Source organism: Myotis nattereri (assembly GCF_964212035.1).
Source record: "Myotis nattereri genome assembly, chromosome: 3".
NCBI lineage: Eukaryota > Metazoa > Chordata > Mammalia > Chiroptera > Vespertilionidae > Myotis > Myotis nattereri.
The window spans coordinates 5,988,818-6,015,598 of NC_138077.1; the positions used below are offsets into that span (position 1 = coordinate 5,988,818).

A 26,781-nucleotide genomic window follows, 5' to 3' on the forward strand; every position below is an offset into this window, starting at 1 on the left:
TCCAAAGTAGCCCTAAAATATGTACAAAATGTCTATCCTTTGCTTGATTCTGAACCCAGGGATGTGATTTATTGGGCCATCGTAAACTCCACCAGTAGGCATGGACCACTGACTTTGAGCAGAAACTTCAGTTGCCTCCTGAAGCCCATTTTTCCTTGTTCCCCACGTTTTTAACATGCAACATTATACACAAAGTATGGCTGAATCAAACAATGTGTTCATGAGCCTTTCTTATAGCTAGGTGTCGCCATATGACCGAGTTGAGGGCGATGACATATCTAGGACTTTGGGGAGGCATGCTCAGCCGGCTGGATGCCCTTTGGGCTTCCTCTGTTTCTCCTGTGCTCGCCTGGATTCAGGAACTAGGAGCTGGAGCCCCGGCAGCCCTCTTGCACCATGAGGCGACTTTGACGATGGGAACCCCAAAGCTGTCCTCTCAAACCTGGCCTGCCTCATTGCAGACAAAGTTTACACAAGAAAGAAATATGCCACTTTATTTATCCATTATTACCTTGAATTTTTCTGCAATAGGAGACTAGAATTGTTTTGATCTGGCCTTAATCACAGGTCTACACTCTTTGGGGGAATATGGCACATGCTCTGTATTGAAAAAAATGGTTTCTATTTATGGCTCTGCAGGAAGGATGCAAGGACACCCAGCTGCATACTCATGGTGTTGGGTGGCTGCCGCCTGTAGAACATGGTGGGCACCTCAGCTCAAATCTGTAGATGTGCCGCTGGCTTACTGTGTAACCTTAGACCAGTGGTCAGCAAACTCCTTAGTCAACAGAGCCAAATATCAACAGTACAACGACTGAAATTTCTTTTGAGAGCCACATTTTTTAAACTTACACTATATAGGTAGGTACATTGTTATTAACTTAATTAGGGCACTCCTAAGCTGGCCTTTGCTAAAAACGTCCTCAATCTGTTTGAGGTACGTTCGCTGAGGTTGACCCCTTCCAACTCTCCCATCCACACTCGTCTTGTGTACTTGTTTCAGATAGACGAGTGTGGATGGGAGAGTTGGAAGGGGTCAACCTCAGCAAACGTACTTCAAAACAATGCACCTCCCCCGCGCTGTATATCCCGTGGCCCGCCTGCACCGTGTCTCCCGTCGCCCGACCAACTGACACTCCCCCCCACCTCTTCTAATGCCACTTCTTCAAAATAGACTCGCCCAGGCCAAAAACCGACTTCTGCGCATGGGCCACGAAGTTTCAATCGCACTGTACACGCGCCCACACGTGGTATTTTATGGAAGAGCCACACTCAAGGGGTCAAAGAGCCGCATGTGGCCCGCGAGCCACGATTTGCCGACCACTGCCTTAGACCTTCACTTGATCACTTAATGCCCCAGTTATGTCCTTTGTCAAATGGAGATGATAATTGTTGAGAGGATCAAAGGAGCCGGCCCATGGCACAGAGTCCATGCTACACAAGCCCACAGGGATAGCATGCCATGGACCCGATCGCAGGGGAGATGAGGCGTGAGTGTGGGCTTTGAGTTAAGGCTCCTTTACTAAAGACGTCTTCAGTTTGGGCTCAAATTCACTATCCAAGATTTTTTTTCTCCAAACGTCTGAGGGCCAGGTCACTGCAATTAAAGATCCCAAAGCCGCCACAAGTGGCCTAAATTGCAAAACTGACTAAAACTGTTGTAAGCCCACGTTTACTTCCTCTCCGCCTTTTCAAAGCTGGGAAGCACGAAGCAGAAACTGTGACACTCACATTCACCTTAGCTTTGAAACGTGACCGCCTGGTCCCTGCATGGTCCCTCCAGCAAGCAGCCCCTTTCCGCAGCCCCGCTGCAGAGCACGGCGAGGGAACTCGGCTGCAAAGCCATGTTCTGGAAATGGATCCGTACTAGCGCCTCACAGCGTCATGGGAACCTAAAGGCTACAGAGAGGGTTCCCACGGTGCAGTGTTTTCAAAAAGAAAAAGCAGTTTGCCAAAGGGCAGGGCATGAAAAATACAGATTTCCTGTGAGGACATGGCAAGTGTGGTCGCTTCCCAAGTCCAGGGTATTTCATCTCTCTCTTCTCTACATTCCCGTGAGAGTGAACCACTGTGACATAAGGGCTCCTGTCCTGCCTTACGAGCGGCCATGCAGGGGAGCACATGCCCCATGAAGGCGGGGGGTTCCTCTGGGATGGGATTTCCTATGACTTCACAACAGCCAGCGAGAAGGGTGCACTGCTGGTCTCCAGAATAACACAGAATTGCTTTGAGGACTTTTCTGCCCTTTTCTTGATAATGAAAAGTTTCACCTGGTGGGCGTGGCTCAGTGGTTGAGCGTCAACCTATGAACCAGGAGGGCATGGCTGGGGCTGAATTCCCAGGCAGGGCATGTGCCCAGGTTGCAGGGTCAATCCCCAGCGTGGGGCATGCAGGAGGCAGCCGATCAATGATTCTCTTCATTGATGTTTCTGTCTCTGTATTTCCCTCTTCTTTCCTCTCTCTGAAAAATCAATAAAAACATTTTAAAAAAAGAAAAGAAAGAAAAGGAGACACGCCTTACCTAAATCATGGGCCTCTGGTTTAGGTTTTGCCCATCTTACTCTGCAAAAAATGCTTCTCTTTTTACACCTATTTCTCCTTTGGAAGAGGGTCCCACCACAATGGGCATTATTCGTTCTGGCTAGTAAGTTCTGTACTTGGTCAAAAATATTCTGGTAAGCCCATATTTTCCTATCTAACCCAATTATTTCCAGCCTTTAAAAGAATGGTTAAAGGATTTCTGAAAGAAATGGGTCATTATCATGGCTCTTCACGATGCGGATGTCAGACGCACGGCCTTTTTACTTGTCACAGTCATGGACGCCGAGAGCAGGCTGTCTGCACAGATTTCTCAAGTGTACCAAATGGATGAGGCATTCTACCAGGACTGGTACCAAGGAGAGGCTGTGCCCACCCTGTCCATGCTGCCAACAGGAGCAAGGAAAATCCAGACCAAGAGAACTTTGTTCAAAGACTGCTTGCCGTGTGCTTCTCCTGCAAAACTGGCCCATGGAGGATGCTGTTTTACTTCGTTACATATCAATTTATAAATTTCCTTCATAATCAGGGGACCTTCATGTTCAGCAAGTCTGTATCTCACGGTATAAGGAGCCTCATGCGACCTACTTCCTTGCAGCAGAAAGATGCAGCGAGGCAGTGCTCTGCTGTGACCAGCCAGGAGGGCTGATGGTGCACCCACCCTCCGGGGACATTACCTATTTAGCATGAGATGGGGAATGGCGGGAGCATTGACACCACTGAAATTTGCAGCGCTAGAAATCAGGGCTTCTTCCCTCCCCCATCCCACAGCTAGTTGTTTATCATCGACCAGAACCCTGCATAGGAGGTCAGGGCACAACATTAATGATTTGAAAGAGTGTCCCCAGCACACCAGTGGCACGGATAACTTGGTGACTTTACCAAGACAACAACTAACCTTCTTCCTAACAGTAAACCTACACATATGAACAGTGCATCCCCGTATCTTTGCATAGATAATTCAGCAATAATTGATGCATGCATAGATTTTTCAACACAAGGTTATAGAGAGAATGAAAATCTAATAAATTACTGATATTAAAGATTAGTTCCAAAACATACTCTCCTGTTTAAATGGCCCCATCAATAAAACAAAACGGATTCAAACAGAATTTTATTTTTCTCTCGGTCTCCAGCTCTGCTGAAAATATCACTGAGAAAGAAACGAAGGGAATACCAAGCACCCTGGCTGGACAGCCGGCCTGTCCCGACGTCTGTTCAATCCCTTCATTTTCCAGAGAAGAAAAGAGGAAACCAGAGAAGAGCCATGAGAGTCAAAGGCCCAGATACAAGAGTCAACCAGGATCTGACTTTAATGATTCATCATCAATCATGACCCCAATAATGACCCCAATGCCCAACGCCCAGGACTTCCCCTGTTTGAGCAGGAAGGTCCTGCATCCCGAGAAGCCCCTCAATCCCGCCAAATGGTCAGAACAGAAGTGGGAGAGGGGGTGTGGGACCCAGAACAAGGCAACTAGGCTGTCCCAGCACCCAAGCTGGACAACAGAGGCAGGGGCACTTGAGTGTCCAGCTGGGAGGGTCAGGGAGAGAGATGTTCTGACACATGAACATTGTAAACTGCTTCTTCAGATACTTGGTTTTATATCTCCCCCAACATTTGACTATGAAATATCTTAGACACACAGAACGTTGAGCAGCCTGGCTTCCACACTGCACATTTCATACACAGACCCGAATGGAAATTATCTTTACTGTTATCTCATCTGCCCATCAAAATTCACTGAACACATCATTTTCATTATTCTATTTAACACAGATTTAGGGGAACACACAAACCAGTGAATGTCTTGAAGATCAAATACTGAGATGGGGGCCCTCTTCCCAGATCCTGTTCCTCGGGGTGCAGGCCTGTTGTCATGCTGCAGGCTGGACTCTGGCCGGGGGTCTGGGGTTTTGGCTAGAGCAGTGCCCCTCTCACACATGTCACAGAAGAAGAAGAGGCGAGAAAAGACACTGGGAGCCAGCAGCTGGGCTCCAACCTCATGCCACCCAGGGACATACTGCTCAGAACGGGCAAGACCACTGGCTGCCCTGGGACTCGGTTTTCTCATCTGACACCTAGGAGGGCTGAGGCAGGCTCAGGAATGGATCAATTTGAAGTTCTCCAATGGATCCAATCTCAAAGGGATTGAAACAATGGAACTGGGTGAGATCCAAGCCTTCCCATCTGTAATTCTCCTCTCCTTCCCTTTTTCTTCCTAATCCCCACTTTCTTTACCTCCTCCTTTCTTCCTTCCTTCCCTATTTTTACCTCTCTTCCTCTGTCTCTCCCACACCAATTCCATAACAACAACAGCTAACTTTGATGGATGCTGACTGTATGCCAGGAACCTTTCCACATATTATGCATGTATTTAATCCAAATGACAACCCCATGGGATAGAAATTCTGGCCGCAGAAATGACCCAAGACATAGTTTTAAGTAGCATTTTAAGTAGCATCAGATTCCAAATGATGCTGCAAGTATGGGTGAGATGCATAGAAATAGCATTCCTAGCAGGTCCACTGCATCTAAATTAATATTAACAGATGTCTATGCACACGATCCAAGAGAACCAGACACCAAACAACTGTTTTGAAGGGGGAACGATTAAGATTCAAATGTAAAGGAATTCTAGGATTCCTTTCACACTTGACATCTTATCTGCTTCCTCCCTGTTTCATAACTAAAGAAACAGAGAACGGGGGGGGGGGGGAAGGGGGTTTAAAACTGGCTAAAGGAGAATCTCTTCCCTCAATGCCCTTCCGACCCCTGGTCCAAAGCTCGACTTCATCGAGTTAGGTTTTTAAAACATCAATCTCACCACAAGAGGAATGCAGTAAAGCTAGTTCCTTCAAGCCATATGATGGCGGCTTCTTCCTTTTGTCCTCCAGGGTGGGGGGCACTAGCGGTCTAGGCTAAGCCACGCGTGGTAAATCATACACATGCGCTCCTGTATCCTTAAAACTTTCAGATCTCTTTTACATACGTGATCTCAGAGCAGCATGTGTTTGCACAGAGAAGGGAACTTATAGTCATAACTAGAATAGGACCGGGAGCTGAGTGATTCGCCTATACCTTACAACTTGTACATGGAAAATATAGACACCCAGGTCTTCTGAATCTCAGTGCAAAGCACCCTTGTCTGCCCCTAGAGAAAGCCCCAGGCTGGTCCACGGGGCATAGGACTTCTGGCTGCAGAGGCGTGGGGCGGCCGGGGCCTCCATAGAACCCCCTTTCTCTGGGGCTGAGCCCATTCACGGGGAGATTCCCAACGATGCCCTTGACATTCCGTTTCCTCAGCTGCAAGCCCATTGCATATGTGAGAGACAGGACTTGTAGGACCCAGAACAGAGTGACAATGGGGAGCCCTTTGTTCAAACGGCAGGGAAAGGGTGCCTTTAAAGGTCTAAATCCAAAGCCTGCTTCTTTCTTCTGAGGCCTCTATTTCCACATGTCACAATGATTTCTATTTTCTAATATGTCCTGCTCCCTCGGGCTTGGGGCTGGGTCAGGGCTGACCTTCTGGTCACCCAGGACCTGTCCTGAGACTTGGCGTGTACATATGTGGGTCCTGCCAGCACCCGGGGCTCCCACCAGATGACCACCACTCCCTGGGGTTTGGAGGATGACCCCAGGGCTCCCCGAGTCACCCCGAAAGCTCCGGGATGTTGCTGCCTCAGGGCAGTGAAGGCTGCCACCGCGAAGCCCAACCTGATCTTCCAACACCCCCCCCACCCAGGTCCCCACGGGTGAAAAACCACAGTGATTGCTGGGTGGATGCGGAGAGGTGGAGCCCTGGGCCCTGGGTGCAGGACAGCGGGCAGCTGAGCACCCAGTCTGGGGGGCAGGAGGTCGTGAAGGTGAGATGACATGAGGGCGAAGGCTCCAAGTCCCCAGTTCATGGCCCACTGGGTCTCACTTATAAAACATACCAAAATTACTAAAAATTTTAAGATGGCAGCCTAAGACCATTAAAGTCCAAGTGCGGGCTCCTGGGAGCTCAGGGACCCACGTACCTGCACTGGCCACATACCCCGGACTCTGGCCACATACCCCGGACCCTCGCCACATACTCTGGACCCTGGCCACATACCCTGGACTCTGGCCACAAACCCCAGACCCTGGCCACATAACCCAGACTCTGGCCACATAACCCGGACCCTGGCCACATAGCCTGGACCCTGGCCCTGGAGCTGGTGAGCCGCAGCCTCCTCGGCAGCCGCCCCTGTCACTGGTGGAGAGAGCGGCCTGGTGACCTGGGGGGGGGGGGAAGAAGCTGGGGTGGGGGGGGTGGGACTGAGGGACGTGGCATCACTAACCACATCCATGAAGATGGACGGGGGCCCGGCCTCCTCTTTCCCTAGCGCCATGACGAAGGAGGCTGTGGGTACAGAGGCGGACCCTAAGAGAGAAGCCCCAGCCCCCTCACTAACACAGAGCCGCCTGCCAACATGATCTATCATTAGAGCTGCGGTTCCTGTTCTTACATCGCTGGGGGCCGCAAGGAACCCACATGGCCTTTCCCAACCACAGCACACATTCTCCTCAGCAACCTGGCATAAAAGTCACCATTTTTACCACTTTTTAAAATACATGTATTTTTATTGATTTCAGAGATGGAGGAAGGAAGAAGGAGAGAGAGATAGAAACATCAGTGATGAGAGAGAATCATGCCTCACACTGGGGATCGAGCCCACAACCCAGGCATGTGCCCTGACCAGGAATGGAACCCTGACCTCCTGGTTCATAGGTCAATGCTCAACCACTGAGCCACGCCGGCTGAGCCGTTTTAAGCACTTTAAGTGTGAATACAGTTCAGGGGCCTTCGGTGCGTCCACAACGTGTGCCACCTTCACCATCGTCCATTCCAGAGCTTTCTCAGCTCCCCCCGCTCAGACTCTGCCCCCATTGAACACTCACTCCCCGCTGCCCGCTGCCCGCTGCCTCAGCCCTGAATCACACGACATTTGTCCTTGGGAGACGGGCTCAGTGCACATGGCACAACGTGGTCACGGTCCATCCGTGTTACAGCGCATGCCGGAACTGCATTCCGTCTTATGCCTGAATATATTCCATTGTGTGTAGAGGCCAGATTCTGCTCATCCCTCATCCACCCATGGGCTCTGGGGCTGCCTCCACCTTGTGGTGACCGTGCTAAGGCCCTGTGGTCACTGGTGTGCAGAGATGATCCTGACAGTGTCTGCAGCGCTTCGCGAGCGCAATCGTTCCAGGTCGGAGCCTGCTTCTGCTCAGGCTTCGCAGGCTTTTCTGTTTTGAGGTCTGGGCCTCTCAGCTGCGTCTCCACTTCCTCCCCAGTGAGAACAAAGAGACCTGCAGCCTCTCCCCTTTCTCCCCTCTCCCCCCCGGCTGTGGTGAGGATTAATGAGGCTGTGTTGGGGGGGCCCACTGTGTGTGGGGAGAAAGACCCCGTAGAACAGTGGTTCTCAACCTTCTGGCCCTTTAAATACAGTTCCTCAAGTTGTGGTGACCCCCAACCATAAAATTATTTTCGTTGCTACTTCATAACGGTAATGTTGCTACTGTTATGAATCGTCATGTAAATATCTGATATGCAGGATGGTCTTAGGCGACCCCTGTGAAAGGGTCGTTCGACCGCCAAAGGGATCGCGACCCACAGGTTGAGAACCGCTGCCGTAGAAGCACGGAGTGCTGGTCCCACCGCTGCCGAACCAGAGGTTCCTCCTGTCCACACACTTACTGTTCATGAAAGTTTCAGCGAGTGGGGCTGCCTCCTGGGCGACTCTATTCCCCATGAAGGAAATGAGCTCTCCAGCCAGGAATTAATCAGCTCTGAGCACACACGGAAACACCTCCTCGCTGGGTTACTATGCTTACATAATGACGCTCCTTTGATTATAGCCATTAATCAAATATGTGTTTCCAGGCTACCGTGGGCTGCATTGCTGTTAAACTTCAACAAGATTGACAGCCTCTCCACTGCCTGGCAGCCTGGCCAGGGCCTGGTGACATGATTAATTGCATCAACGCAAACTCGGAGAACACTTAGGTCTTATATCATATTCACTCTGAACTCGTTTCGAGTCACGTTATTGGAAGAAAGTGGATTTATTTTGCATGGCAAGTATGAATGGTAACCCCCCGCTCCCAATATTAAAAACAGCACTTTCCTTCCAGTTCGCATAGATGTTGGCAGGTCATTTCTTCCTTTTTTCCCTTTTTGCTTGGTCATGTACATAGATGTTACGTTTGCCTAATAATAAAACTTTTAAATAATTAGGTAGAAAAAAATAATAAGTAGACTTTGATTTCTTGTCATCACTGACAGTAAAAATTTAAAAATTTATGAATATAAACTATATTATGAAAAAATGGATGAGGTCCAGAATATTAATCAGAAAAAATATTAATCAGTGGTGTGTAGCCATCCCCCATGGTGATGCCCAGTGATCCTTGAATCCTGGTACGCAAACCATCCTTTTAGCCGCCTTCTACATTTTACCAGAGTTGTTGTCCTTTGGGACCCAGAGAACATGGCAGACGTGGTGGGAATCACCCTGAGATTAGAGTAGAAAGGACTATGCCTCCATCTTAAGCTCAGAAGTTCTGTCTCTCTCCGATCACTGGCTCCAGGGAAGCCAGCACCACATCACCAGGACACCCAGATGGCCGGTGGAGAGCGCCATGAGGAATGCAAGTGTCTGGCCAACAGGCTGCAAAGATCCAAGGATGGCCGACTGAGCTTTCTGCCTTTTAAAGCAGTGGTCGCCAACCGGTGGTCCGCGGATCACTGGTGGTCTGTGAGGTCAGAAAGGTTGGTGACCGCTGCTCTAAAGTATTCTGATACACACATGGTCTCACTCATATGTGGAATCTAATTCACAAAATAAACTGATGAACGGAGTGGATCCAGAGACATGGAAGCATGGAACAGAGTGTAGAATCTCAGAGGGAAGGCAGGGGAGGGTGGATGGGTAGGAGGTAATCAACTAAAGACCTTGTATGCATATATGCATAACCCATGGACACACACAATAGGGTGATGAAGGCCTGGGTCGGGGTTGGGGTGAGGGCGGGCTGGAGGGGGTTAATGGGGGGAAATGGGGGACATTTATAATACTTTCAACAATAAACATTTAAAAAAATAAAGTATTCTGATACAGTTCTTGGAAGGCAAGAAGTTCCTGTGGAAACAGAACCAGCAGTGTCCAGTGGCTTGGACAACGTAGTTAGGCCAAAGCCATGTTCTAACTTTTGAGCAGGTCTTTACGTACAGCTGTTTAGCACAGAGAAGCAAAGGGAGAGAAGATGAACCACATCCTATGAATGCTCCTGGTGGTGACCCGTCTCACATTCTGTGGATAGCAGCTCCCTGGCATTCAGGGCAGGGTCTCCTGGCACATCCCTAAGGAGGTCTCAGTAGGGCATTCTAAGGCTTCTTCCACCTGAAGATGCTTCTGCAAGATGGGCCAGTGCCCAGGACATCGACCCTGCAAGCCACACCATCTTTTTAATCTCTGACATTTCGCCTTTTCTTTGAAGCCACTGTGAGCACTTGGTCTTCATCCTGGGTCAGTATCTGCGTCTGGCCACTGAGGACAGGGTCCCATGGGCTTGCATCCCACTGCGTATGTAGTTCTGCTAATTTGGTCATCTGGATTTGGTGATAAAATTGGGTTTCTTTAATTTGGTCATCATTTTCTCTGCGTGTCTTTATCATTTGATTATGCCAGCCTCAAGTCTTTTTTAAAGATGCCAGGTGTAATAATGATGATGCTAATTATAGCTAACATGTATTGACGCCGATGCTGAGAGTTTTAGGAGCTTTTAATCTTTACAGCGACCCTAGGAGGTAGGTGCTATTATTACCCTGGTCTTAGGAGGGCGGTTATTGAGTGAGGCACAGACACACTGCACGTCTCGTTGAAGGTCACACAGGTAGGAAGTGGCGGAGCCAGAGAATGCCGGCAGCCTATATATGCTTTCCCACCTAGATGCACGTCCATAAGCACCTAAGATTAGTCTTGCCTGGATTTGAACTGTATATATAATATCCTCATCCTGTCTTCATTGTTTTGTGTCTTATTTCATTCTGTGTGATATCTATGTGACATCTAATATATATATAGTGCCTGCAAATGTTTTCACGGCTGCATACTATTTCTTTGTATTAATATTTCATGGTTTATTTACTTGTGAGGTTTCAGATTTTGGCCACTGCAAACAGTGCAACTATAAACATTTTTTTGCATGATGCATGACACTTATGCATGAATTTCTCTAGGGAGCATTTAGAGAATTGAAATTGCTAGTCACGGTGTGTGTATAACTTTAAATTGATGAGACGATGTCAAACAGCTTCCAACAATAGTTGTACAAGTTTGCAGCCTCACCATCTATCTTTGTTCCTAATTTGTCTACAGCAGTGGTTCTTTAAGAGTGGTGCCTGAACAGGCAGCAGAAGTATCACCTGGGAACTTGCTAGAAATGCAAATTCTGGGACCAAGAATCGGCTGAACAGCCCTCCAGGTGAGAACCACCTGCACAGCTGGTCTTTGCATCATCCCTCCCCCGTCTCCAACTCACCCAGAGCCTCCCCCTCGCCTCGGGAAAGGGTGTGGTGGAAAAGCTGCAGGATTTGCAATCAGAGGAGCTGGCTCTGCCAGTGCAGGGGCTGTCCACTTGGATGAGTGTTTACAGTCTGAGCTGATACCTCCGTGGGCACCATGGGGACATGCCGGGTGCCGGTCCATCCTTGCTGTTTCAAAGGACCTGGCATATATGGCATACTGTTCTTAAAATGTTTGCTCACCTTCTTGGCACTATCTGTTTTAACCAAGGTCTCCTCTCTGAGAAAGATTGTTTCCCCAGGTAGGGATTTTCCCCTGAAGTTAGGGAGGGAATAAAACCCCTCAACTAAGTGCCAGGCAGGTAATTAATCACTTTAACTACGAACAATCATGCTTAAGCTACATAATCTTTACTCCCTGGAATGGAGATAAGAAACGCCCTAACCTTTGTAAGAGAGATTGATAGGATTGAATCAACTGGTATAAATACAGATGCAACAACACAGAACTTAGAAGAAGACAGAACTAAGAAGACAGAACCTACACAGAACCTAGAGACAGAAGAACTTCGCTGGAGAGAACATGGCAAAAGATCCTGGACTGAACCTGACTACAGAAATTGGCAAGAGAACCTGACTAGAACCTGGTGACTGAACCTGGCTGGTGAACCTGGACAGAACCTGGCTGGAGAACCTAGCGAGGGAACATGACTACAGAACCTGTGTGGAGAACCTGGAGAACCTAGCAAGAGAACATGGACACAGAACCTGGCTGGAGATCTAGACCAGAACCTGGCGTGAGATCCTGGCTAGAGATCCTGGCTAGGCTGCTGATCAACTGAACGCTGTCTCCATGTCATTCCTTCTTCGCCGACTCCGTCCACACCTTTGGGGACCCCTGGACCTGCTGGGGCAGGACCCCGGCAGGGACACTCCCTCAGTACAAAGCAACTGCAAAGGTCAAGTGCAGGGTTGTACAGGGTTTATCATCTTAGTTATTTGTTCTCTAGCTAATATTTACATCCACGACTTGTTTTCCAAACTAGGTTTACATTCACCGAGGCTGAAGGTACATGTGTGTGGGCAAGAACCAGAAAGGAAAACCAGAAACAGTGTGAGGGCAATGGTGTCATAGAGATTTTACAGATTTAAATGTGATGTGGGGCTTTTAGAAAGCTTGAGCAATAAATAAAATATATTTAAACACAAATTTCACTTTTGTGGGTTTTAAATGAAATATTAATAGATTTGGTAAATAATAGTGTTTCTGTTTATTCATGATACTACCTCACATGTCCTGAACCGTGCAATGCGAGGAAGGCATGTATCATGCAGCCCAGGACTGGAGGCAGGTCATAAACCCCAAGTGCCGGTCTAGCCTGAACTTGCGTGTCCTCCTCTCTCAAACAAGAGCCTTCAATTTGCCAAATTCTTAGTCTGTTTCCAGCTCCAAACCTTCAGATGCTCGTCAGAGATATCATGGCTTAGTGGTCGTAAGTCTACAATGATAGTTAAGTTTATAATTAAAATTCCGTGTGAAACTGGCCTCTTCACAAATGCAGGAGTGTTAGGGATAATGTACTTGCCGAGGCAGCCTAATGATGTACTACAGACTACACCGAAACCAGCCGAGTGTACATTTCACCTCACCATGGCGATGGGTCTGACCAGGCAGCGACCACCTGCCTTTAGCCGGCTGACGCAACAGGGTGTGGCTGGGGGCTGCCGGCAGCCATGGAAGGAAGACACAGAGGAGATCCAAACAGTCGTGGCCTCATGTTATATATTCCACGGTAACCTTCTGTCAGAGCTGCCACAAAGAAATACATTTTACTTAGGAAGTAGATAAAAATACAAGAGAGAAAAATGCCAGGCTTGCCAAAATATGGGGTCATTTATTTTCTCTCATATTTAATCTGAAGAATGTCACATAGATGTCAATAACTGAGACTTTCAGAGCTGCTACTTTGGTCTGACCTCAGTCACCTTGGCCCTCTTCAGTGGGAAAGGCCATCCACCAGGTGGGAAGCAGAGAGGTCCATATGGGGGGAAGGACATGGTACCACATCCACGAGGGTCAAATACTGCCTTCCATGCAAATCTCATCCTCTTGTCCCCGCCTAGGACCACCTCATTAGCCACTTCTTCAAATGCATTCACTTGCAAGCAAATTTAGCCTCACTCTGGTGACAACGCCACCGCAGAGTGAGTGGTGACACATCGGGCTTGCATTTCTTCTAAGAGTAAAAACAGATCCATTTGCACCACACTAGAGGCCATCATCATTGCACAAAGAGCTCTCGCATGTTAGTTATGATAAACATACATTTGCATCATCAATGGGACGACAGGAAAGAGCTCACCATTACATAGGCAATTTTTCCATTATCCAAAGGGAAGTTGTTCGGCTGAAATAAAATTTGCCCAAGGCTGCAGTAACGAAGCACAATGTGGCTTTGTCATCAACACGACACCAAGAGTGGAAACTGCCTGGTGACGAAGCTCCTCTGAGCCTTTCCTTTATTCTACCCACCTAAACACAAGACAGCTAGCGCCATCCCGCGCAACAGCATGCATTACAAAGGAAGTCGAAACCTTGAGCCTGGCTGCCCATGTTTCCTGCCCAGATCCTGGGCACAGCTTCCCAAGGACAGGGGTTCCAAGCACGGAGCCCAGGGTCCAGCTCAAAAGAGAGACTCAATCAACACCCGATGGATGAATCTGTCATCATGTGCTTCCCAAAGTGCCCACGCGGAAGGGCATCTGAGCTTCAGCATCTCTTCACCATGGTATCGGCTCACCTGAGCCCACGGCTTTCTGGCCCTAACCTATTCCGAGGAGTGTCCGTGGGTGTGGGCTAGCTTATCATGCTGCACATTCACAGAGCTTCCGGGTCTGCTGTAGGGCATCATTTCAGTGGGACACACGTGTGGAGTAAGAACCGAGGCTGCAGTTGTCTTTGGCTTAAGGAATAAAACACCCAGCCCATTGGGGACACAGCACAGATGGGGACCCCGGGAAACAGACGTGTGTCCTGATTCTGTTTTGTACAAGCCCAGTGGTCTGAGTTTAGTTCTTTATCGGTTTCCTCATCTAAAAATGGGGTTAATATTATTACCCTGTCACAGTGCTGGATTCTCTATGTTCATCTTGATAAGGAGCCTGGGAGAATGATTGGTACACAGTCAATACTAAGTAAGTGTCTCCTGAATCACAGATGCTCTTCTTAACGATGTCTGACAGGAGGCTGTGGCCAACAGTGTCACTGGGCTGGACAACTGTCCTCCAGCTCTCCTGACAACTCCTGGAGCATAGGTGCCCCAGTGCCCATCGCCCACCCTCAGAGCTACCATGCCATCTGCTGCGTGAAGATTGCTTAGTCGGGGTTTGCTGGGAAAAAAAGTGCAGCAAACTGGTAGGGGGCTGTACTGGTTTTCTATCGTCACTGTGAGAGATTATCACAAACTTAGTGACTTAAAATAATGCAAATGTATTCTCCTACAGCTCTGCAGGTCAGGGGGCTGGCAGGCCTAATTCCTTCTGGAGGCTCCAGGGGAGAACCAGTTTGCTTGCCTTTTCCAGGTTCTAGAGGCCTCCTGAACTCCTTGGCTTGTGGCCCCTTCTCCATCTTCAAAACCCACCCCTTCAATCTCTGGTTCCATTGTCGCATCTCTGTATTTGACTTTGACCCTCTTTTCTGAAGACCCCTGTGACTACATTGGGCCCACCCTGATAATCCAGGATGATCTCTCCACAGCAAGACCCATAATGAATCACAGCTGTAGAGTCATGCAGCCCTGCAAGGACCACCAACTTAACCCAGCCTCTGAAAGAGCCCACACAGCCAAAAGTTGCTAATTAAAATGGAGACAGACTGAGAAATTTGAGATATTTTAATCATGATTGTGTACACTCTTATACCATTTTTAAAAATGTGTTCAGTACTTGTCTCATACCAGTCAATTTCAGGGGTTCCTTTGCACAGGCCAGTCCACTTGAGACTCCCTACTTCTACCAGGTCCTTGCAGAAAAGGGGGGCAAGGAAGGTAAAGCTGCTGCCTAGCCTTAAAATTCATATATTGAACCCCTAGCCCCCAATGGGGTTGTATTGGAGACAGAGTTTTTAGGAGGTAAAGGTTAAATGAACTAGTAGTTTAAGGTTAAATGGACTGGTAGTTGTATAGAAAGAGAGCAAGTTTTCTCTCCCCTCCCATGTGCATGCCCCAAAAAAGGCCTCGTGAAGACAATGCAAGGAAAGAGCCACCAGTAAACCAGGAAGAAAGATCTTCAGCACCGTGGACCCTGAGCCACGCCACACGTGTCCGTCGTACAGCTGTGTGTTACTTGGTAATGAGTTTCTGGTTGCTTGATTTCATAAGGATCTTAAAAAGGAAATCGATGGATAAGCGAGCTTGTAAATGATAAAATGCATGAAAAAGGACATCTGAAATGAACACCTCTGAGAACACAACCGGCCATGTCCCCAATAAAACCGACAGGATAGAAATGCAGGTGCGAAAGGCAGAGACCCGCTCTCGCTGGGCTGCCCAGCGCCCGTACCCCTGGCCATGGGGACTGAAGGGAGAGGAGCAGGTGGCTCTGTGCCCCAGATGCCAGGGGACACGAGCATGCTCTCAACAGTTGGCCTGATTTCCCCCTCCCCTTTAACTGTGTTTCTAGGACAGCAAGGCATCAACACAGTTCTAGCAAACCAACATTTTGTTTTGTTTTTAGCCAAATGTGTGTGGACACAAGTGGCGATGCCAGCCCCCAAAGACCTGTGTAGGCAAAACAAAGCTTCTTCTTCCTTACTTTTCACCGTGAGGTACATGGACTTGCTGACGTCCGCGCCCACGTCGTTGCTGACCTTGCACAGGTAGTAGCCGCTGTCTTCCTCCACCACGTGCTTGATCAGCAGCGACCCGTTGCCCAGCACCTGAATCCGGCCATTCAGGGCGATTGGCTGGAACTGGGGCACCCCAGCCCCTGGAATGAAATAAAAAGGAGGAACAGTGATGCACGCGCGAAGACACGTGGGGAGGCAACAAGCCCATGTTCACCCAGAGTCATGGAGAGAAGTGATTGACATTTAACAGATAGCCTACATGACAGTCACGGGATACACCATGTGTTTTGTTTTTTTCTCCTCCCTCCAACACTGAAATTCTTGTCTGGAGAGGGATGCATTTATTTAAAATGACAGCATTTCAAACTCTGAGATCAAGAGTAAGAAGCCTTACAGAGTGTGTCTACATAAAAAGACAAATTTAATGAGTATTAAGTACCTGATAAATTATTCAGACATCTCAGTAGAATGACTACAGAAGTAGCTGCCTCTCATTGCACCCTGTGTTCCCAAGGACTTCATATATAAGTATGTAAACATAAGCGCTCTAGGGATATGGGATCTGAGGGCCTTGCTCCTACACACAGCTAAGTCTACAAAGACGATACAAGTGTTGCAGATTTCTCTTCTGAGTTCCAGTCTAGAAACACATTAATGTCGTTTGATGCTATTTAAATAAATAAGTCAGATCACCGCAGTGAAGCACCCCCCTTCTCAGAGGGCACGCACTCAAGGAGACAATGGCACAGCGACGACATAATGTGACCGAGAGCCACATAAAACTGTTCTGAACAACATATTTTAGAAATAACATAACAGAAGATGAATGTCTTGAGTGATTTTGGGGGGAGTGGCAGTTTGGAATGGCTTGCTATGTTGCTTGCCCCTCTCCTGGGACATGGGCGGGACTAGGAGGGTGTGAGGGCTTCTCTCATCTCTGACCTTAGACTGACGTACTTGCCCTCTAGTGAACATTCCACCCATATTCCTTGTTCATGAGTCTATTAGACTTTTGTCTTTTTCTTCCTCATTTGCAAAGCACTTTGGGTCTTAAGAATGTTTCTATATGTCTATTTTATAAAAAATATGTCTATTTTTGTTCTTGCTGTTTTAATCGGGATTGAATGGTGAATATCACTGGTTATCTTTTTGTCATCTATTAAGATGATCATTATTTTTCTCCTACAAAAATTAACTGTGCATTTTAAGGATTTGGTTTTATAAGTTATAAAATTCCTTCTTATGGATGAGAGGTACTTTGAAGCTTTAAAAACAGGAGGGAAGCCTGTAAGTTTTAAGTGTTTAAACTGGGTCCACAGTTTGAAAGTTTCGATGCCTGTCTCAGTTAACAGCAAACTGGGAGTCTGATCTTGTTTAAAAGACACAACCTGAAAATTCACACAAATGCAGGATATAAATGATATATCAATCAAGCAAACCAGGAAATATCAAAATGCTATGGGATTGATGTAAAACCCTAAATTACAAAAACCCTGCAAATCTAAAGAAATGCTGATAGAATATGAGAAAGTTACAGGACTGTTCACGTCAAAAATACATGTTTTCTTTTCCTCAAAGAATTTTTACCAGAAAAACATTTGTAATATTTGACGCATTTATACAAAAGAATTACAATATGAAATTTAACATTAAGCCATCTCAATTAAACAGATAAAAAGTCTTCTCTATTAATACCTATCTGGAGAGAGAGATTGCCTCCTTAGGAAAAGGTCCGAATGAAGACAGAGATAAAGTATAAATGCATTTGAAAAACAACCCCCCCCCTTTTTTTTTCCACAGAAAGTGAACCTAACATGCAGGGTGACACCATTTATAAATCTGATCATGCTTTTTGCTAAATAGAATAAGAGGGACCCATTCCTCTACCACCAGGATGACAGTCCCAAGGTTTAGTACTTTATTTTTTGAGGGTCATGAACATCCTCACAATTTGATAAAATTATCTGTCATCGACTTTAAATTCATCATTTATTATAAAGAGCAAAATTTACCAGAGTTCGTACAATACTCAACATTCTGTAATCCGGTTAGCATAAGTAAACACTTTGGGTAATTAGCCAGAAGATACACTCTAGAAACCAGAAGTCATTAATTAGGAAGCGGTCCGTTTCCTGTGGACAGCTGGGGTCAAGTGGGGACAACGTGGATGCTCTATGAATATGAAAAGATAATGTTAAAGCATTATGTAAGGCACATACCCAATTACTGGCTATGCTAACACTGTGTGACCTTCCTTATTTATTGAAAAGATATGCCTGGCAGTGTTCGTAAGGACTGAGGGAGTGGGGGGAGCAGGAAAAGAATAGCTCAGTGTCACCAAGGGAGCCCACTTGGAAGGCAGCAGCAAACATTGGTTCATCTTGTCTTCCATTCTTGTCTTTGCTGGCCTGTAGTCTACTTTCTCTGCAGCCTTAAGTCCACCATCTATGAAATGGGAAGAATAATCCATTTCCAAACTATATAGATTGTTCACACAAGGCAACAGAACAGATGATCAGAAGTCCATGGGAGCTATCTACGACAGTTTTGAAAAGGAAAAATGAACAGAATACAATAGTATTACATATTAAATTATATTAGGAAAAGATGAACCTCCTTTTTATATGGTCATGATGCCAGAATAGATAGGTCGGTGTAACAGAGGGATAAAAAGACAGACTTCTGTGGACACATTTTTTCCCATAGATTATAAAACAATTCAAGTTCATGGGGAAAGGTTGGGCTATTCAGTAAATGGTTTTAGGACAACTGGCTGGCCATGTGAGCGGATGATAATGACAATAATGATGATGATGATAACAGCTAACGCGTATTGACTCATCGCTGTGTGCCAGGCACCATAATAATAAATGCTTTCTATGAATCATCTTACTCAATCATCACATTAAGCCCTTATTCTATTTGCTTCACATACGAGAAAGCCCTGGCTCACCCAGTTAAGTGATTTTCCTGCAGCCAGTTGGTGGTGTGTGTGTCTGAACTTAGCCCACAAACCTAACTGAAAATTTCTCCTACTTCTCCTAGATTCCTACTTTCCTTATTTTTCTAAAATGAAGCCCCCAAATTTAATAAAGATTAATATATAAATAACAGGGTATAAGATTTAAGGATGGCAGGATAAAACCAGCATTTCTTCTCTTCCTGGAAACCATACAAAAGCAAATGGGAGAAAGAGAAATAGAAAATATAAACTCCATTTTGCATAAAATTAGGCACCACAATAGCTAAAATGTTAACCATAAAATAGGTGACTGAGCAACCAGCCTGTATACTGAGAAGTGTACATACAGAAGGACAAGGAGAGGCAGGCCATGGCTGTGACTCTGAGCAGAGAGAGGCGAGACTCCGGACACTGATCCCAGCCTCATGAGCTCCACTGGAGTTTGTCCATTTCAGTAAGTGGCACCTGACCTGGCATCACACCGCTAGCCTTTCGGTGCACAGGGTGATGCCCAACCAACTGCACCACAGTGGCCAGGGCAGATGACCGAATTTTAAATGCAAACTACTCTCCACTCCTCTCCCACCCCCAAAACCCAGTCACACTCTGACTCTTTGGACATTGCCATGACCAAAGCTTCCCTGGAGGTAAGAAGTGGCCCTGGCTGTGGGCAGCCAGAGAACAAAGGAAGCCCAGGCAGGCCACAGGCTGTGCCTCGGCGATCTCTTTCATTAGCAGCCCCTTTTTGGCCCTCGGCAGCTAACTAGAGGGTAGCCATGGTCAAGACAGTTACTGAAACCCGTTCTCTCCACCATGAATGACATACATGTGCTTAGCTGTGCATTTCTGGGAGGACAGGTGAGGCCCACTATGGTGTTGAGCCCTGATTTAAAACAATTTTTTTTTCAGATAAGAGGCCTCATTTGTTCGTGTAAAAGAACAGAAAATCAGGAGACAGAATTGAATGTCTTAGAACTCGTGTATCCAGACCCAAGGTCAAAAATGTAATAACATTATTTTCAGCAAAGATTGTTTCATTTCTGCAACAGCTGCCCTTAAGCCACTGCATTTACTCAGGAATGCTACAGCCCAGGGTTAAATTGTTGCATCTCTCAGAGCCACAGGCAGAGTCTGGTTTGTCTGCATTTTTTTTGTCACATAAAAAGGAGCTGCACCTGTGCTCTGAGTATTTGATCATTGGAAACACGTTCCATAAACAAGGCTACACTTTCCTAAGAAATATCTTTATTATTTGAATAATTTGAATAATAACATACAATATCTCTATATTCTACTGGGGAACATTAAAAAATAAGCACAATGCTTGGTATTTTATTGGTTGTAAGGCAGGCAATGCGGTGAACTGTGGGAGAGTGTGCACATTAAAATTCTGGCCAGTGGTCACTGCATACTGAAGGCCATAGAAATGGCTTATTCTTTGAGCCAGCAATTTCATGTGTAGAAATTTATCCCCAGGACAAAATGGACACATGTACAAAGGTCAAGGAGATAGAAGTCATTATGACATTTTTATAACAGTGAAAAACTAGAAAAAGCAAACACACAATACCCAGCAATAGTGTCGGACACACCTAATTGCCACCTGCCCATCCTCCCCTCTTACTCGGTGGCCCAGCACAAGTTGTGGACATGAAGTCAGTGTGCTCAGCTACAACACAGCTTGCAGACCCCCTACAGCTCAGGGTGACTGAGCCAGGGAGGTGTTAGCGGAATTGATTAATGACACATTCTGGAAAGATCCGACAAGAGAGTTGACTCAGGTGGGAGTGGCAGCCCTCTCCCTTCGCTCTTCCTCCTCCCTGGGAATGTGGAAATGGCCACGGAGCTCAGTGGCCCTTTTAAAAATTGATTTCAGAGAGAAAGGGAGAGGGAGAGAGTGAAACATCAATAATGAGAGAGAATCATAGATTGGCTGCCTTCTGCACGGCCCTTACTGGGGAATGAGCCTGTAACCTGGGCATGTGCCCTGACCGGGAATTGAAATGCGACCTCCTGGTTCATAAGTAGACACTCAACCATTGAGCCACACCAGCTCAGAGAGATATATTTGGGTCCCTGGTGACTTAGAGGAGAAAAGAAACTAGTCCTGAACTATATACATCCAGACTCCTTGTGGTTTAAGTCACTGAATTTAATATTAACAAAGGCAAAAATAGGTAGATGTACTTATTGATGTATTAATATAAACTCTACACAGACATTAAAAATCATATTAAACACCCATATTTGTTGACAAGAAAAGACACTCATAGCATATTGTTAACTGAAGAAAAAAGATTATAAGTCAGAAATATATGTATATTTATATATATGTGCCTGGGAAGAGGTCTGAAAGGCTAAGCAAAAAATGTTTGCAGTAGTCACCTTTGAATGATGTTATTTCAGGGAACTTAACTCTTTTAAAATTCAGTTGCTTGAAATCTATAATTTTTTTCTTTGATGATTTTATATGACACATAAAATCTAAAGATAATAGGCTACTGTAGCTTAATTTGCACATTAATAATGGGAAGGAATAAAATGTATGTAATGTCTATGACAGACAAAGCATTATTTAACCTGTGAAAAATACTCTTGTAAATAAATAAGACACAGAGATGTGTGCAAGTAACATAAATAAGACATTTCCCAAGGGGGAAACAGAAGTGGTCAGTTAACAGAGAACAAAACATTTTCAATAGCGTTAGTGATCTAAACAGGCAATTAAAGCAGAAAACCATTTCACTCATCACATTGTGAAGACAGAATAAAAAGATCTTATCTAATTGGCAAGAATGCAGGGACACGCACAGCCTCATACTGCTGGTGCGAGTGTAAATTATTCTAACATTTTCCAAAGGGCCCTGGGCCCGTGCAGACCCAAATCGTTAATGTGCTCATGCTATTTCATTGCTAGGAATTTAGTGGGAGAAAGCAATCACACTTATGCACATTGCATTAACATGCACAGATGCTCATTGCTGTGGTGTTGACAGTTCTGAGAAACTGGACACAACCTAAGGGAGGCAGGGAACGTCCACAGTGGCAAACATTAGAAATATTTTTTGAAGACGAAAAGCATCATGGGAAATGTTCATAATATCACGTATGCACATCTATATAAACTAAATTCAATGTACGATGTTGATTTGTTTCCATGTAATGCAACATGGGGCTTCAAAATAAGAAGTCACGTGGGCACACACTCTGAATAACAGGCTTGTATTTGTGAATAAACCACTTTCACATGGACAATGGATGGGGCCTGCTGCAGGGAGTAGCCTCAGGGATTTCTTAAAAGAATTCAATTGATTCCCCCTGCAAGCCAATGGTGTCTACGGTGTCTAGCACTGCCCTGGCTCCCTCTCTTCCTTTTCCCTGGGAGGAAATACACTAGAAGGGACTGTGGGAAGTGTGCCATTTGTTTTTTCCCTACTGTTGTTATTTTCATAATAAGAAAATGCAACACTGTATTTTAAACAGCAACATCCAGAATACAAACCATGATTAAATAAATATAAATAAATATACTCGTAACAATTAAACATATACAGTAGGCCCCAGATTGTTACAAAAAGATTAAATTCATTTGTTTATCCAACTAGTATATATTTGACCCTCAACTACTATTTGATAAATAAATTACAAAATGAGAACACAAAAACAACTTCCAGTATGTTCATACACATAGTTAAAGGACCTTCCATGGGGAAGATGATAAGATAGATGTAAGTCATATTTACAGTGTCTAGAATGGTTTCCCCACAGTTTACACCTTGCACATTTTTATTCATCCCCCGTTTACAGTGTTACCTTAAAATGGAACTGGTGCTTTGCCTTTGAAGAGAAAGCATGATTAGGAATGAAAGCTCAAAATAGACATTGGATGTGTTTGTTTTTGTATGTGATTTGTATAACCTAAGGTGACCAGTTAAATAAAACAATAAAAAAAACCTTATTTTCAACCTTCTAAAACCTCTGAATCTCATATGTGTAAATACTGGGGAAATAAAGCTCCAAAATGAGCAATTCTGATAATTTCTACGTGTACTTCCACCTATAGGGGTTGCAGTGGTCTCCAAGCAGTATCTGTAGGCAATGCAGAACTGTCCCAGGTGCTGAAATAACTTACAGGAGTAACCTGCCTCCCCATTCATGATCTTTTCCAGGTCATGTTATACACAAGCAGATACCGTCACAGTCTGAATAAAACACGGAGGCTGACTACTAGTGGTATGTGTGAGAGAAAGACAGACTTGGTGAAGCTGGGGACATATCTACTTACAGGAAACATCTTTGGAAGGACTACAAATTCTCATCTAATTCTTTGGAATGTGCATATGTATGACAGACAACATGCAAACAAGTAACTTCATACCTTTAGAGAATTTCCATACGATTGTGGGTACAGGATAACCCTCGGCTGAGCAATTGAGGATGACAGCCTTCCCATAAATCCCGTCCTGGTCTCGTGGCTGAACCACAAACTTGGGAGGAACTGAAAAGAGAGAAATGTCACCAGTAATTCAGACAAGACCACAACTCATTAAAGGTACGATTTTAAGAAATCCAAGAATTTAGTGAACATTAAAACACACAGAATGTTTTATATATATATGGAAATTTTTAAAAAAGTGTTTGAAATTCGGGACAAATTAGGGAAGCTATCTCATTGCAGGCAACTTTTCTTATTTCTACCAATGAGCTTTTGCAGATGGAGTTACTTTGCACTGGGGAAAGCTAGACTCTCGAGTGTGGGAGTTGAGCTAAACCAAGGGACTGTGGCATTTTGCTTTTGATTTGTGTTTTGGAAGGTCTTCAGGAATCCACTCCATGGAAAATAGAATCAGAACCACAATTTGAAGAAGAGATAAAACATATTTGCTCATCAAAGAGTAATTATCAAGATTAAGTATTCCTCCTGGTGTGAACTGCTCAGAGCATTTGATAATTATGCTTCCTGAAATAGGAGATGAAGGGAGAATGAAAAGGCATTCCCTAAAGGATAAAGAACAAGGCATGTTATTGAACTTCTCTCAAAAAATCTGATGAAGACACACAGACCATTATTCCTGATGTCATCACCCTCTGGGCCAAAGGGGGACTATGGAGGCTAGCTGATGTGAGGTACCATGATGGCTTTATAGTATAGCAATTTAAGAAGCAGATTCAAGCTATATAGTATAGCTATTTAAGAAGCCGATTAAAGCTATATAATATAGCTATTTAAGAAGCTTTAGTTTTGTGTGGTGTTGGAAAAATTCTATTCTTCTGCAAAACAAACACATACACTTCATTGAAGACATACTGGCAAGGGAAAGTAGGTGCTTTGAGTTAAGATATTGTGATTTTTAGAGTATTCAAGTCTTCTCTTAAGGAGAAGATATGGATTCTTCTAGGAACAGTAGCATCTGAAGGTTTTAGAATCTCGGAATCTTTTCTAGTGGGGCAATGATGAATTATGGGGTGGGCTTTCAATGAGGCAGGATTATGTGAGAGGAAACAGATTGTGTTGTATACATTATACACTTAGCAAATATGGGTGCACTTTCTCTCTTTCACACAATTCCTTGGAAAGCTAACTTTGTCTGCCTGCAATTTTCAGAATTCTTCATTCTGACACAGAAACGTGAACCTATATGTACATGTAGGTAGATAGGAGTTCCAGCCATCACATGAAATGACTGGGAGGAAGATCAGAGCCTAGGTCAGCCGTGGGCAAACTACAGCCCGCGGGCCGGATCCGGCCCGTTTGAAATGAATAAAACTATTGAAAAAAAAGACCGTACCCTTTTATGTAATCATGTTTACTTTGAATTTATATTAGTTCACACAAACACTCCATCCATGCTTTTGTTCAGGCCCTCCGGTCCAGTTTAAGAACCCATTGTGGCCCTCGAGTCAAAAAGTTTGCCCACCCTGGCCTAGGTTAACAAGGAGCTTAGAAGCACACTGACATTATCTGAGCCATAGTGAAGGTCACTTTGGCCAAAAATAGCCAAGGAGGGGAGAAAAATATCAAATAAAAATGAGGCCATTAGGGTGAGCCCTAATCCAATCTGACTGGTGTTCTTATGAGAAGAGATGATTAGGACACACAGACAAAAACCAGGCATGTGCCCACATGGAGAAAAGGCTTCCATCTGCAAACCAAGGACAGAGGACTCAGAAGAAACCAGACTTGCCAACACTTTAGGACTTCTAGCCTCCAGAATTGTGAGAAAATAAATGCCTGCTGTTTAAGGTAGCCAGTCTGTTTTATTTGGCTACGAGAGCCCTAGCAAACTAAGACAGTAGTCATCCTAATGGCTCATTGTGGTTTTGATTTGCATTTGTGATGAGTATCTTTTCAGGTACTCGTTGGACATGTGCGTGTCTTCTTTTGAGAACTGTCTGTTCAAGTCCTTTTCCCATTAAAAAAAAAGACACAAGAGCAGCTGTCAAAGGAACCCACTCCTGTGTTTCTGGAAGAGAAGGCTGGGAGTATGGAGCCAAAGGCTAACCACCTGGGTTAAATCTCTAAATCTGCTACTTCCTGTTATTAGATGATCTTGTGCAACTTGTCAAATGTCTTTTAACTTTAATATTCTTATGTGTAAATGGGGGATAATGACATCACTCATCTTATAGGATTGGTGTGGGGATCAAATGAATTAAGATTATCAATGTTCTCAGAACAGAGCCTGAGTCTTGCAGGAGTGCTGGTTAATTTAGAATATTCAGGTATGTGCAGCTTTAACATAACAAACACAGTTCCCAACTCACAAGTTAAATAAGTTCCACAGTCAATGGATCTCTTCAGTACTGCTTATCTGTAAGCAATTTTACTTCATTTAGATGATATTCTGAGTCAAGTGTATTTAATAAAATGTAAATATATTTAAAATCAGGTGACCAGGGAGGACTACCTGACAGTGAATTTCTAGGAAAATGCTAGAGAATTTATAGAGCAAATTTTTCTAGTAAAAATAATCCATCAACCTCAAGGATAAATTACAAAGTTTAAGACATCATGCCAGATTCTTCCTACCGAGGTGGAAGGCAAATATGCAGTCATCTACATTCTATGCTCTATTTGGCTCAAATTCTGCTAAGAGCAAGGAACCCCTTGTCAGATACACAGGTAACTAATCTCTTGTATTTCCTCTGGAAGAATGTCTAATTATAATTGATCCATGACCACTCACATTAATTTGGTTTTAATCCAAAGGGATGTCACTTAAAAACTGATCAAAGAGGTTTGCATGGGAAATAACCATTGACATATTGTGAGGGTAAGGTAATTACAGATGGAAATTGCCCATAAAATTGAGAATTATCTTTCATATCCCTCTTTCATCTCTTATCATAGGTCCTGATGATTCTTGGAAAATATATAATATATCCTCAAATTCTGTGTGTTTTCACTGCCATGCCCTAGTCATGACAGGTAGACAGGGTGCATGGTAAAGTGCCACATACCCTCTGGCTATCTGGTTTCAGCACCCTTGGGCTGGACAGTTCCACACACTTTACCAGCCCTACTGCACAAGGACCAGGAGTCTCTGCTGTTTTAGGGCCTTCTCTGAAGCCACAAATGCTTACTCCCTTCACTGATGCAACCCAGAAATGTGGGAGATAATCATACATCATTGAAGGACAGGAGATGGGATAAATGCCCTACCTTTCCATCCTGCAATCCTGTAGGACAATTCTAGGGCAAGTTCTATACTTGCGCTTCTCAAACATTAGAGGGCATCAGAATCTCCCAAAGAGCTGATTAAAACACAAATTGATGAGCCCCATTCCCAGAAAATCTGAATCAGTAGATCTGAGGTGGGATCCCAAGATTCGGTCTTTCTAATAAGCTCCCCCGTGAAGCTGAGACTGCTGGTCCAGAA

The 26,781-nt window shown here is 45.0% G+C and overlaps 1 protein-coding gene across 1 annotated transcript in view; it reads right to left on the reverse strand.

Moving 5' to 3' along the window:
• The window catches only part of DSCAM (DS cell adhesion molecule), a gene marked incomplete at its 5' end in the record, with an annotated part of 440,423 nt that overhangs the window by 117,879 nt on the left and 295,763 nt on the right, over positions 1-26,781 (reverse strand). Inside the window, 2 exons of the mRNA XM_081088248.1 lie at positions 15,906-16,079; positions 23,280-23,399. Coding sequence (XP_080944374.1) covers positions 15,906-16,079; positions 23,280-23,399 — 294 coding nt within the window. The remainder of the gene's footprint in view (positions 1-15,905; positions 16,080-23,279; positions 23,400-26,781) is intronic.